The sequence below is a fragment of the Mustela putorius genome, unplaced genomic scaffold (genome assembly GCF_011764305.1).
Source record: "Mustela putorius furo isolate JIRA1106 unplaced genomic scaffold, ASM1176430v1.1 tig00000997_pilon_pilon_pilon, whole genome shotgun sequence".
Taxonomy (NCBI): Eukaryota; Metazoa; Chordata; class Mammalia; order Carnivora; family Mustelidae; genus Mustela; species Mustela putorius.
Genome location: NW_025421527.1, coordinates 4,929,504 through 4,944,179, shown reverse-complemented (window position 1 = coordinate 4,944,179; position 14,676 = coordinate 4,929,504). Strand labels below are relative to the sequence as shown.

Genomic DNA, 14,676 nt, shown 5'->3' with positions numbered 1-14,676 from the left:
CACGTGCAGCCGTGCTGGTCAGGTCCGTAACATCGCGTCTGGGCGCCTGTAAAGCTTCCCCCACGACCTGCTCAAGAGCCCAAAGCTCAGCCTCACATGCTGCGTATAATAGTACAGCTCAGGCTCGTGCACTCGCTCGATGAAAGCCAGTGCCGCCTGCGGCGCCAAGGGGCTCAGTGGGTTAAGCCTCTGCCTTCGGCTCAGGTCATGATCTCAGGGTCCTGGGATCAAGCCCCCCATTGGGTTCCCTGCTCAGTGGAGGGTCTACTTGTCCTTCTCCCTCTGCTGCTCCCCCACGCTCATGTGTGAGTGCTCTTAGATAAATAAAATGTTTAAAAACTTAAAAACTTAATACTTTCTGAAATATGTATTTTCTATCACTGACAACATAGCCAGTAAAATAATTTTTTAAAAAATAATTTGAACCAAGTCAAGTCACCGAACTGTCTTCCATGATTCCAATCTTGCTCTCTTTACCCATCAAATGGATACGTTAAAGTGCTGTTAAACCAACGGAGTATTGCCAAAATTCACATTAGTTCCTATTAATCTTTCAAAAACTCTGAGCTCTTTTTGACAGATGAAAACTCAAATTCAAGGCTCTCCGGGATCTGAACACTGCTTGCCTTCCGCACCACTGCACACTCACAGCTCTATAACCAAACGACTCACCCTTTTCCAAGCGCGATACTATTCTCCTGCACGTCCGCGCTCGCTGCGTACTCTTCTACCTCCCTGTAATATCCACTGGTCTCCGTTCACCCCAAATTTCGTATTTCAAGGATTTTATTTTTAAGTCATCTCTACACCCAACGTGGGGCTCAAACTCACAACCCCGAGATCAAGAGTCACATGGTCTACTGAGGGAGCCAGCCAGGCGCCCCTCCCTCCAAATTTCTTCCTCCTCCTTCAAAGCGGAGATAAAACATCTCGTCATGTGAGTCCTTCCCCAGCCCACCCATCCTACGTCCACCATCCACTGGGAGATTAAACCCTCTTTTAGGCCATTGGGCACCTTACGCACAAGCCATCATAGCCCCTATCACTTTGCAACGTAACTCCGTCTGTCTCCCCTACTCGGGCTGAGGTCCTATGGGGTGCAGGCCATGCCCCATTCATTCTGGGATCACAGATGCGACCCCCGCCAGACCCCGGACTCAGGGCAGGACTCGGAGCTGTACGTGGACAATGAACAGGCTCTGACACACAGGCGTAAATCTAAAGAGCTACACAAAGAAACGGTACGACAAGCCTCGGTGTCCCCCTCGGAGGGGCTGCGGGCGTCGGCCTGCACAGTCCGCCCGGTAGGCACGGCAGATGCGGGGGGTGAGGAGATGGCCTCGCGGGAGCGGACTCACTAGTGATCCTCACGGCGCGGTCAGTGCGGAAGTCCTCCGTGTCGGGCTCGTCCAGGTCCTCCAGGAAGTTATACTCGGGGTCGTCATCGTCATCGGCCTCGTCTAGGAAACAAGGACTTCGGACACTTACCCCCTGCTCGGAACTCCTTGGATGAAAATGTCAGATTATCAGCTAAGACTGTTCCACTAAAGTTTTTAAAGAACTTTTTCTCCCCAGTCTGCTCACCCAGCTCGTTGCCCACAGCGGACACCTCCCACCCAGTCTCGCCCGTAAGCCAAGTTCTCTCCTTCCTGCAGAGAAGACGTAAGTCTGCCAAAATACAGCAAGAGCCAGAGAACTGAACACGTCATTTATCTCGGTGGCCCCACCTGCCCTAGTGCACCTCGCAAAAACGCTGTTGGAAAACTCTGTGTACAAAGGCGCGGACAGTTAAGGAAAGGGGACCCTAATTCCCAACAACTTGGAAATGGCTCGAATTCTGGCGCCGGAGCCTGAAACAGGACGCGTGTAAAACGCACGTGCAGGACCGCGTCCAACCCAACTGCAACAAACATGGTAACCCTCAGCATCAGCATGAGGAGGTACCTCCCTCCCTCCAGTGAGACTCAGAAGTAACTAAAAATACACCAAAGTACCGAACACTTGTTACGTCAGGGCCCAGAAGAGGGCTGTTTGTCTAATGCTGGTGCTATGACTCCTAGGTAAAAACTGTGAGGGAGTCACTGAATTACAGAATCGTTACATTATCAGGTGATCTATGTCATGATGAAGTTCCCGGACAACTCTAGGCAACTGGTATCTGGAGGAACATTCCAGGCTGACGGAAATGTCCTGTGCACGTCTGGCTCAGTCACGGCCGCTCCTGGCGACAGGCGGCACCTGAGAGCCTGGAATGGGGCGAGGACAACCGAGGGGCTGAAATAAAACAGGAAACGGGCGCCCGGGCGGCTCAGCTGGGGAAGCGTCCGCCTTCGGCTCAGGTCAGGATTCTCTGGTCGTTGCATCGAGTCCTGCATAAGGCACACCGCTCAGCAGGGGGCCTGCTTTTTCTCTGCCCCTCCCCGGGGTTGTGCGCGCATGCGCGCGCGCTCTCTCTCTCTCTCTCTCAAATAAATTAATAAAAATCCTTAAAAAAAAAATAGAAGAGAAGGAAAAAAACCTCTGCCACACGGAAATAACTAAATTCCTCGCTACTATGTAGCCACTACACAAGAGACATAGTCTCTATGTGTCACAGTGGAAAACTGAATTCTATGGTTAAGTCAAAGAAGCAGGTTGCAGACGCAGAATGATGCACACACACGGTTCCTCTCGTGGACAGAAGTACTGAGGTGAGTATGTACTTGTCTAAATACACAGCAAATCACTATGAAGCATTAATGTACTTTCCTCTCTGGATCCTTCCATAATATTTCCTTTTTTTGTAATAAATGAATATCTTTCATTAAAAATAAAAATATATACACACAATTTTGATTCATAGTCACTGGGACTTCTGTACAGTTTAGCCCCTAACTAACCTGATGTCTTCACTGCACATTTATACTTAAGTTAGAATATGTTAATTCGCACTGTGTATAATGCAGCTATTTAAATGTCAGTCTTTTTCATCCATTTGTGCATTTATGCTCCCCATAAAGGTTCTTCAAACCCTCACGAAAGGAACCCTGTCTCCCCAGTCCCTACAGCACCCTGGACGTCGGCATCTTCACAGCAAGCTCTGCACAGAGGCGCCGAGGGGAGCGTGCCTGGGTTCGGAGCTCCATCTGTTCGTGTGCAAGAACCACAGCAGACAGCTTCTGCCCACACCACACACGTGGGTCGGCCCTTATTCTTGGAGCACCTGTTTGCCACAAACGTGGGAGAGTCATTCAGGAAGGTCTCTTCTGAGTTCTTAGCTTTTAACTCCTTGGTGGTGAAACCTGCCGTGTCACTCCTGACTGATGGACAAGGTCGGCTCCCCCCCGCTGAGCTCTGCTTGCTGTGCGCCTCCAGATTCTCATTTTTAGTAGCATGCGGATCCCACAGCAGGAGAACACGCAGGAAGAGCCACGCGGGCAACAGGAGAGACCACAGATGGCTGGCACGTGGCTCTGGCTGTCTGCGTGGCACTATTCGCTCTCCGAAGCACTCAGTAAGGTCAGCCGGTAGGTAGGACAGTCCACACCTTCCTACTCTTCCATTCATCTGTCTTGACACGTGAACAACAGCAGCAAATACGGAGTTTTACAGAAGGAGGACTGTCCCCCTCCCCACCAACCCCACAAGCCATCACTGCAGTTGCGCAGTCCACCCTGACCGCATGCGCTCGCGCCTCCCAGGCCGGCAGCTTCCGGTATTTAGGGCGCATCAGGACGAGATCCCTATGTCACAGCCACCGAGGACTCTGACTCAGCGACAGGTGAGGCCTGGAACCCGTGCCCGTGACCATCACAAGCCGGCACGCCACACACACGACCGTGATTCAGGTTCTTGGGGACAAGGCCAGGAGCAGCACTGCCTCGGGCTCTCAAACACCTGACACCCAAGGCCCTGCCTGGCCTTTCCTCCTCAACGGCCACCATCTCGGCTCTTTCAGCCATGCTGGTGGAAATCAGGGAAAATCAGGGGACGAGCTGCTGCCGTCACGGATAAAGCCGTGAGGACCTGCCTTTGTTCTGGCCACTACTGTGTCTTAGCTTGGGTCTAAGGACAAAAGGAGGCGGAGCGTGCTGGGGAAGGGTCACACCCATTCCACAAAGGCTTTCTGTCCTGGAGCCTTCCTTCAACGGCACACCGTCCGAGGGCAGTAAGCTGGTCTCGAATTCTAGCAGCATAACAAACTGATTCGGCAACATGGGGCCATGCAACGAAATTCTCGAAGATTTCTGTGAAATGGACAGAACCACATCTGTCCTGGTCACGTCCTTCTGCAGAGACTCAGCCTTGGTGTCATGGAACGTGGGTCCGTGGGTAGAAAAAGCCAGTGTCGATAAGCAAACATCAAGAGATTCATAAATCCTGAAAAATACCTGCAATCCCTCCAGATGGCGAAGCCGTCATGGTGGGGAGGGGCTGTCACAGTTCCCTTTATACCAGTGTGATTTCTCCCCACTGTGTTGTTCCTGGAGTTACAATGCAGGGACTAGAAGACTCCTCGGAGGACATGTGCTCTCCTGGCATATGTCCTCTCCTCACCGGCACTGCTGTCCAACATCCTTCCGAGGCCCCACTCCATTCCCGCCTCTCGCGGAGCGGTCTCCGAGCCACCCTCTGCTGGAACATGGTCTCCCTCTCGCCAAACGCTGCAACAGCATTCATGCCACCGTCAGAGTCGAAGTTTGCTCACTTCATTCATACGAATTGCTCTGTGCATCTAACATTGGACCAGGAACCGTTCGTGAGCATTTTAATCTATGCCATAATGATTACGCTCCTTCTCTCTCGTGATCTTAGCACCGTCTCGTAAAAGGAGAGCAGCCAACACTTGCCGAGCCACAGATCACATAAGGAAAAGCTCCGTGATGTAGATTTGAGACTCACTCTGCGTCTTTCACTTCTGCTGACTCCCTCCTGGCCTGACCTGCGTGGACACTCATTCAAGCTCTCTCCACCGGAACCAGACCCCCTCTCGTTTATCTTAGTGCGTGACTCTTCCCCGCCGCTGAATCATACGTGGCTGTTCTTAGACGGCTGGAAAGAGTAAGGATGGGCTCTGCTTGCACGCGACTCGAGTGTTTAAGAACGTGTGAGTCTTCCACAACACAGCTGAAAAGAACATTCTGGTCACTCTCCACTGAAAAGTCAAAAAGGATCAAGAACAAAATTTCCCTGATTCCATCAAAAGAATGTGACATCATCTGAAATGACTATAAACAGAGACAATGCCTCACATCATGCAAATCTACAGAAGTTTATGGCATCAAATGAGGCCCAATTCCCACTAAACACACACCAGATCCCCGACGACAACCGTCCTACGGTTTCTGTCACTAGATGGAAGTGGGGAGTCTGAGTCGCAGCCCGACACCACACAGGCTGCAGCAGGGAGAAGCCAACGCTGCTCCTGCCTGAGCGAGGAGTGTTTCCTGTCTGCCCCGCTTCTGGAAACGCCATCGCTTCTGGAAAGGCCATCGCTTCTGGAAAGGCCATCGCTTCTGGAGACGCCACTGCGGCTTCCACACACACCGCGACTCCAGCCGCGCTGCCCCCGCAGGCGCCCCGCACCGCAGCACCGCCCGCCCACAGCGTCCCCGCCCACAGCGTCCCCGTCCCCGGGCAGCACGTGCGGCACCGAGACCACGGGCTTGTGATGAGAGCCCAGCCCCCGTGAGCTGTCCCTCTGGACTGTGAGGCGCAGACTATGGCTCCGAGTCCTGACGCAGAGACAGAGCAGGACCTCGACAGTGCGCCCAGGACCACAGGAAAACCACAGGCGTGAGGAGGACAGACAGAAAGGAGCACAGACAACAGCTCCGGGGACGGAGGGAGGCCCTACGACAGCAGGCTCTCCTGCCCAGCCCTGGTCCCGGTCTGGCTCCAGGCAACTCGCGTCGGGGCTGGCGGTGGCGCGGGTGTTAGGAGGACCCTAACGAGCGTGCATCTCCGAGTGGTCCCTGCGTGCTCAGGAACCATGGACAAAATCACTTCAGTTTTTACCTTTCAGGGGACAATCCTTCGCGTCCCAAAGACTCCCCAAAGAGCTTGTGAGCAGCACCCCAAAAGGACTAGAGCCAGTGATCCTGCGACAGCGACAGGTGCTGAGTACCAGGGCTGCGCTGTGGGGTGACTTCTCGAGTCATGTGTCGCACACTGGAAACTAACGGGACATGTGCCAACTGCCCTCGAAGAGGACATATGCCCCAAAGGGAAGGGCACTTAACTACTGATTCACAGCAAATTCCGAGTGACATAAATTAAACTCAGGGAACTGAGAACACCCCCTTCCTCTCTGCTGCTGGCTAATGAAGATTTCCCCACCGAGAGCGCGGACAGAGAGCGCGGACAGAGCAGAAGCGCCCAGTTTCCCCACCGAGAGCGCGCACTGAGCAGAAGCGCCCAGTTTCCCCACGGAGAGAGAGCGTGCACCGAGAGCACGCACCGAGCAGAAGCGCCCAGTCTCCCCACCGAGAGCACGCACCGAGAGCGCGCACCGAGCAGCACCCAGCCAGACCCCACTTACCCTCGTTGCCCACGTCATCGTTCACGAGCCCCCCCAGCCACACCTTCCAGTCCTCGTCGTCTGCGGTATTGGGGTCATACATGTCTGGGGTGATGTCTGGAGCCCGGAGCTCTGCCTCGAGCTGCCCCAGGGGAACGTCTTTCAGAGGCATCTTAGAGCGGGTTCGGAACGCAATGAGGCTGTCGTCCATGGGCTTGCCGACAAAGAAGGGATAATACATGTCACTCCGCGCCTGGGGCTTCCCGACTCGCCAAACCTCCTCGGACCTGCACCCCTTCCTCCCTGCCTTAAATCACGAGGTCTCTCCTCAACAATTTGGGTTTCTAATTCGTGGAGAGACTTTAAGGACAGTGATGTCAGTTTTCAAACCGACATCTCAGAAATGTCTAGAGCAGCTTGTCCAAGACACGATTTACGTCAAATTCATCCTTCTGAAGCGTATGGAGGAGTGCATCTTGCCGTACCCACAGAGCTGGGGGCCATCACCAGGATCCAACTCCAGGACATTTCCCCGTACCCCAACCCTGCTGGCGTGTGCCCCCTCCCCGCCCCCTCCCCGCCCCTGACCAGCACTCGTCTCCCGGCTGTCTGCGGGTCTGCTCAGGCTGGACGTTACACACGGGGACTCCTACAGGATGTGGCCTTTTGTCTCTGGCTCTTTACTTAGCCTGACGCTTTCGGTTCATCCGCACGCGGCGGGCGTCCACACCGCACTCCTCCTCACTGCGGGACGACACCCCTTCCACACTTCGGTGCGGGAAGCCCATGGTGCGGGAAGCCCATGCTGTTTCCACTTCGGGAAAGCTTATGTGCACAGTGCCACCAAGAACACCTGTGCACCTGCTGTGACCTGGGCATACGTTTCGCATTCCACTGGAGCCACACGGGGAGCTGCAGTAACTCTGCGGATACACCGACCTACCGGCCGTTCCACACCCCCAGCGGCATCGCGGGAGGCCCTCCGTTCCTCCACATCCCTGCCAACACTGCTGTTCTCCACCCTTTTTCTAATAACCAGCCTAGCGGGGGGAACTGCTACCTCGTACTTCTCACGTGCAAGTCCCGGCACCGAGGGTGGGCGTGCTTCTGCGCGCTCGCGGCCCGGTATGTGTCTTCTTCAGAGAACAAGCTACGCACAGACTCTGCCCACTTCCGAATGGTTGTCTTTTCATTACTGGGTCATAAGTGTCATCATATGTCACAGAAACAAAGCCCGTCATCCTTTGCTTTCCTCTAAGAGTTTTCTCCTTCGAGCCCTCATACTTAGGTCAATGAACTCTTCTGCAGTACGTTCTGTAACCGGCAAGAGGTACAGGTACTTTATACTTTCGGATGGGGCGTTCCAGTTGTCCCGGCACCATCTGCCGAAAAGACTACTGTGGCACCATGACTGGTCTTGGCATGCGAGTCCAAAATCAGTCGGCCGTGAACGTAAGGATTTACTTCTGGACCCTTGGCTCTAGGCCACTGATCCACGGGACTGTTCTTCTGGCAGGACCAACCTGTGTTTGCTGCGACTATGACTCTGTCAATAAATTTTACAGGAAGCATAGACCTCCAACTTGTTTTTTCAAGATTGTTTTAGCTATTCTGGGTCCCTTGCATTTCCACGTGAATTACAGGATAAGCCTATCAATTTCTGCCCCCAAAAGGCAGCAGCTGGGATTTGGAGAGGGACGGTAGGAAGTCCTCCCTGGACGGCCGCAGCCACCTCCTAGCAGACTCCTTGGTTTCCTCCCTCGCCCTCTTCCAGAGTCCTGCCCACACCACAGCCAGAGCCAAGTGTTTAACGTCAATCAGAAACTATCATACAAAGCTTTTCAAAGGTGAAAATAAAATATAAGCTCCTTACTGTGTTCCTAAGACCCTCATGACCTCGCCCCTGCCCGGCTCTCTGTCCTCACCACTACTCCTGCCCTCCACGGCCCCCGGGCGTCAGCTTGTTCCTGTGTCAGCCACACATCAAAGCTGTTCCCACGTCAGGGACACTGAATGTGCTGTCTCCTCTGTACGGGACACCTTTCCCAGACCGTTTAGACGCACGGCTCCTAATTCATATCTCAGCTCAAATGTCACCTCCTCAGAAAGCCTTTTTTTTTTTTTTTTAAGATTTTATTTTTAAATAATCTCTACCGGACATGGGTCTCGAACTCACAACCCCGAGACCAAGAGTCAGATGCTCCACTGACTGAGTCAGCCGGGCGCGCAAAGGAGCTGCTGCTGGATTTCCAGGGAAAGCACTGTGGGGGGCGTTACCCAACTTCTCGGCTCTCATTTAGCTCGTAGCACTGAACGCTACTGGAAATCATGTTTATGGCGTCTCTCTCTCTCCAACAGACTACAACCTCCAAGAGGAAAGACCGCTCTCTTGTACACTGCTATTCCCCAATTCCATCACTAGAGACGTGTACGTATAAATGGTTGTACAAAACACTGTGACCCCCCAAACATTACTACACACCCCAAAGCAGTGATTAGGTTAAATGACCCTTTCGAGGTATTCCACTCACCATTCTCTTTTTAAATTTTCAGACAGACATATTTTTCATTAACCTACAAGACTGGTGGAGAAACCCCGAAACATTCAAACAAATTGGCTAACTGGGATTCAGAAAGTCAGCAGCTGACAATGACCAGAGTCACGACTTTTCAAGCAAGAATAAGCAATGACTGCTAAAACTGGTGGGCAGAAAGATGTCTGGCCTCAAAGGATATCCCCCTAAGATACATATTAGTGAATTTAACAAGGAAAAATAGCATCATGATGAGGAAATCAAGCAGACACCACCATAACCATGAGATCCCAATTCACACAACAAGTGCCACATGCCTCCTGATTGACGCCTGGGGAAGGATGTGTCGGTTCCAGGGGGTCTGTGAGGATGTCACCGGCGTCTAACTATGAGTACCAGAGAAACCTAAGCTGAGAAACACTGTAAAATAGCAGTCTATACAGATCAAAAATGCCGAGGTTATGAAAGACAAATACTGAGAAACTGCTCCAGATTCAAGGACGCCACAAGGGCGCCGGGCCGGCTCACGCAGAAGAGCGTGGGACTCTTGATCTCGGGTCGTGAGCTGGAGCCCCACCCTGGCACAAAAACTACTTAAAAACAAACAACAACAACAACAACAAACATGCTAGGAGACAAGACCTTAAGTGTGGTCCTGGACTGGGTCCCGGAACAGGGAAAAATGTTTCTTTTTCTACAAAAAGCACTACTGGGACAACTGGTAAAATCTAAGAGCCTTTACTAGATTAGATACTACAACTTCTTTTCATAACGGAACATCCTCATTTTTAGAAAGTCAATTCTCAATTGTCTAGACCGCAGTATGTAAAGGGACGCAGGTCAACAAGCACGTGTACACGGAAGCAGCCGGGAGTGACAAAGCAGCCACAGCAGAGGCTACGCTCCAGGGGACCCGGTGCAGGCTGTTCCCCTGTGCCACATTTTCAAAGGCTGTCCACGGAGCTGCAGGGCTGCAATCACAACCGCACAAACCAAACAGCACCCAGGACCTGCCCTGCGGACGCTCACTCGTCTGCCCCACGACGGCGCCTGCCCGTCTCCCTTCCCAGCCTGAGCGGCAGCGACGCCGCCCCAAGTGACCTGTGCAGGGAGGCAGTGGCGCGGTTTACCTGGAAGGAGTCCATGCAGACGGGACTGGATGCCAGCTCCTCGTCCACGGCGTGCAGCTTCTCCATGAAAGTACTGTCCCTGCTCTGCTTGGGCTTTGGGGGCGGCGGGGGCCCCATGGGCACCACTTCAGCACTGATGTGCCTGACGGCAGGTGCGCTGGCTTTCTCGGCCTGATCACAAGAGGCATCTGGGTTAAAAAACGAAAGGGAAGGAGGGAGGAGGAGACAGAGGAGGAGGAGAAAAGGACAAAAAACTACACAGCAGGGGGGCGCCTGGGGGGCTCCGTGGGTTAAAGCCTCTGCCTTCGGCTCAGGTCATGATCTCAGGGTCCTGGGATCGAGCCCCGCATCGCGCTCTCTGCTCAGCAGGGAGCCTGCTTCCTCCTCTCTCTCTGCCTGCCTCTCTGCCTACTTGTGATCTCTGTCAGATAAATAAAGAAAAAATCTTTAAAAAAAAAAAAAAAGCCACAGCAGGAAGACAGGGGCACGTCTTTCCTGTATCAGGGATCTTCCTCTTCCTCTTCCTGCCCAGACAGAGCTCCAGAGAAACAAAGCACAGGCAAGTACATTCCTCTAATTAGGTTCTATCTTCTTTCCATTGTAGCCAACAGGATGCTACTTAGGTTACCGAGAGAGAGAGATCTAGTAAAATTGGCTTCAGGACAATATTAAAAAAGATGACAGAGTGTGGGGGGCACCTGGGGGGCTCAGCCGTTATGCGTCTGCCTTCGGCTCAGGTCGTGATCCCACAGTCCTAGGATCGAGCCCCGCATCAGGCTCCTCCTTCTCCCTCTCCCCATCCTTGTGTTTCCTCTCTCACTCTGTCTCTCTCTGTCAAATAAATAAATACTCTCTTAAAAAAAATAAAAAAAAGAAAAAGAAAAAGACAACAAAGGCAGAAAGAAGCATCTTGGCCCCCAGTGAGAACGCAGAAAAGCGCTCTCCCTTCGACGAGGCCCACTTTTCCTGCCAACTGTTCACTCACTTAAAGGACTTTGTTTTGTTTTAATTTAACTCACTTATTTACTGAGAGCACATGAGAACACGCACTAGCAGCGGGAGGGGCGGGGGAGAGACTCTCAAGCAGAATCAATGCTCCGCGCAGAGCCTGACACCGCCTCGAACTCACATCCCTGACATCACGACTTAAGCTGAAACCAAGAGTCAGGCGCTTCCCTGAATGGGCCACCCAGGCACCCCAACTTAAAGGACTTTGAAACCTGAACGGTCAGAACTAGCCACAAGGACCCGGAAGATGCCGTCATGAAGAGTGATCGTGAATCCTGGCGGCTGGGTCACCCGGCACGGCCAGCCTGCTCCATCCCCCCGCCCCCACCTCCCCTGCACCGCAGACTCACCTCTGACAGCACACCGGCCTCCTCATCCGTCTCCGTCATCTCGGAAGACGGCCTCAACCGGGACTTCTTCGCGCCCCGTGGAGACGAGGCGGTGCTCTCGACATCACTTTCCAACAAACTCTAAAAAACAAATCCGGTTCAGGTTTCCATCCCTGACCGTGCCGCATCCCTCTGAGTCTGATATATCCAAGAAAATGAACCAATTTAGTAAGAGAAAATAAAAGTCAAATAGAAGTTTAACACTGTGAGGGGAGCACAGAGATCAGACTGTCCTCCTCATCAGAACCGCAAGACAGGGGCGCCTGGGTGGCTCCGTGGGTTAAGCCTCTGCCTTCAGCTCAGGTCACTATCTCAGGGTCCTGGGATCCAGCCCCGCATCAGGCTCTCTGCTCCGTGGGGAGCCTGCTTCCTCCCGCCACCACCCACCTCTCTGCCTACTTGTGATCTCTGTCTGTCAAAAAGTAAATAATTTTTTTTTAAAAAGGTGCAAGACAATGGTCTAAAATCCTTCTACAACAAGTCAAACACACTAAGAAACAGAGTATCACCCAACAGTGAAAATGAGCACAGGGCAGCCCATAAGCAACAGTATCGACGAACCACAAAGGAATAATGAGGAAACAAAGAGAACAAAAAAGCCAGACACAGGGACGCCTGGGTGGCTCAGTTGGTTGAGTGGCTGCCTTCGGCTCAGGTCATGATCCCAGCGTCCTGGGATCGAGTCCCACATCGGGCTCCTTGCTCCGCGGGGAGCCTGCTTCTCCCTCTGACTCTGCCTTTCACTCTGTCTGCCTGTGCTCGCTCTCACTCGCTCTCTGACAAATAAATAAATAAAATCTTTAAAAAAAAAAAAAAGCCAGACACAAGTATGCATCTCCTGAGGTTCAGAACCAGTACAAAACTGGACTAGGGTGTGTCATGCTGCGTCCCCAGGTGACAGAACTATAAAGAAAGAGCACAAGGGACACGCTGGCTACACTATGTTAAGGCCTTTGGGGGACACTTCACGACCACTGGCCTCGTGATGACGTAGGCTGTATTTTTCAGTGTTTAAGCTGGGCACAGTTCTGTGTGTTACACGTGGGTTCTAGTTCACAATGCAAAACATGAGATCATCAAGGCAGTACGAAGAGGAGAAAACAGCTCTCAGTCGGTTTTAGGCGAAGAAACGAGCAGGAAGAAGAAACGTGTCTCGCTGCTCTCTACAGACCAGGGCACAACGCTAAGGAAGCCCTCCGGAGCCCCGTTCGTCCGAACGCGCAACCGACGCTCACAAGGGGACACTGACCTCCTCGGCCGTCTCGTCCTCTTCCTCGTCGTCCGGCTGGTACTCCTCGTCGGACGAGTCGTCCTCCTCCAGCTGGATGTCCACAAACTGAGGAGGCTACGTAAGGACAATCACAGAAAGAACTGAAGTCACGGGAAACACAAACCGCAGGTGTTTGAAAAAGAAGAGAAGAGCGAGCAGGAAGAAAACCACCGGAGCGCGAAGAGCGGCCAGAGCCAGCGGGAAGAGGCACAGAGACCCCGAGCGGGAGCGGAACCGGAGAGCGGCGGCGCGGAGACCAGGCCAAATTAAAACGAGAAGACAGACCCCCCGAAAGTAACCAACAGAAAGGAGGTATGGGTTTCAAGACCGATGAAGTCTTTCTGGAAAAGAACAGGAATTACCTCTTCCAAGTTTACCTTGATTTCACTGGCCTTCTTAATGGGTGAGATATTCCACGTCGGAATCACCTACCAACAAAGAATGTAAATAATCACGTTCCTTAGCAGAAAGAAATGGGTTTTCATTTTCGCTTCCTCTTCCCCATCACAAAGAGCCACGGACCTAACGTGCGCTGTGGTGAGGGAGGGATGAGCTGCCCTGAGGGGACACAGAGTCTCTGTGAGAATCTGCCAGAGCAAACGGAGAACAGACTGTATTCCCATCACTAGTATTTCTGCCTTAACGCTAGTTAAGACTCTGTGTTATCCATAAATACAGAAAGTATCTGTCTCACCTACTTTATTATTCTTTTCTTAAATGTGAGTCTCTAAGCGAACTCTACTCTCACCGTGAGCTCGAACTCACAACCCCGCGATCAAGAGCCACAGTCTACCCATGGAGCCAGCCAGGTGCCCTGTCCTGCCTACTTTACATCACAACTTGTGTTCACCTGGAACAATGCACTTGGAAACTACCTGTAAACTAGAATAGTACACACACCTAAGGTATCATAGGAACAGCAGCCTTCGGGCGGCAGTATTTTCTTGATCAATGACGTACACCCATCTTAAGTTTGCATCCTGACAGCTAGCCACGGCAGTTCTTACGGAAGGATTTAGGCGTGAAGTACCAAGTTGTTCCCAACTTATTTTCAAATAGATATAGGAAAAAAACAAGGGATAGATATAGAGATACAAAGCAAATAGGGTAAAAATTTAAAGATATTAAATCTAAGTGGGATACAGATTCATTGTAAAATTATGACAACTTCTTGTATGTCTTAGAATAGCAGAGTTGGGGGCGCCTGGGTGGCTCAGTGGGTTAAGCATCTGCCTTCTGCTCAGGTCATGATCTCAGGCACCTGGGATGGAGCCCCATGTTGGGTTCCCTGCTCAGCAGGGAGTCTGTTTCTCCTGCTCCCTCTGCCCCTCCACCCAACTCATGTATGCGCACGTGCTCTCTGAAATAAATAAAATATAATCTTTAAAAAATAAGTAGAGAGGGGCACCTGGCTGGCTCAGTTGGTTAAGCATCTGACTTCCGCTCAGGCCATGGTCCTGGGGTTCTGAGACCAAGCCCTGCATCGGGCTCCCTGCTTAGCAGACAGGCTGCTTGTCCCTCTCCCTCTGTCTGTTCTTTAAAATATTTTATTTATTTATTTGACAGAGAGAGAGAATGTGTGCACAAGCAGAGGGAGCAGCAGACTCCCGCTGATCGAGGGAGCCTGATGTTGGGCTTGATCCCAGGAGCCCAGGACCATGGCCTCAGCTGAAGGTAGATGCTTAATGACAGAGCCACCCAGGTGCCCCTGAATAAATAAAGTCTTTTTTAAAATTTTATTTATTTGATACAGAACAAGAGTGAAAGAGAGAGAGAGAGAGTGGGCACCAACTCCAAGAACAGAAGGCAGAGGGAGCAGAGTCCCTGCCAAGCAGGAGCCTAATGT

General features: G+C 52.2%; 1 protein-coding gene across 23 annotated transcripts in view; it reads right to left on the bottom strand.

The window, feature by feature from the left end:
- The window catches only part of LOC101688564 (GON-4-like protein), a 63,163-nt gene that overhangs the window by 27,446 nt on the left and 21,041 nt on the right, over positions 1-14,676 (bottom strand). For 17 of the 23 annotated variants that reach the window (XM_013048967.2, XM_045086795.1, XM_045086796.1 and 14 more), the window contains 6 exons: positions 13,193-13,258; positions 12,810-12,905; positions 11,522-11,641; positions 10,164-10,334; positions 6,521-6,713; positions 1,359-1,460 (listed from right to left, as the gene is read on the bottom strand). In XM_013048967.2, the coding sequence (XP_012904421.1) occupies positions 1,359-1,460; positions 6,521-6,713; positions 10,164-10,334; positions 11,522-11,641; positions 12,810-12,905; positions 13,193-13,258 (748 nt within the window). Of the gene's footprint in view, positions 1-1,358; positions 1,461-4,881; positions 5,011-6,520; positions 6,714-10,163; positions 10,335-11,521; positions 11,642-12,809; positions 12,906-13,192; positions 13,259-14,676 lie in introns of those variants that run through there. The other 6 variants (XM_045086785.1, XM_004778553.3, XM_004778554.3 and 3 more) reach the window with 2 other exon arrangements.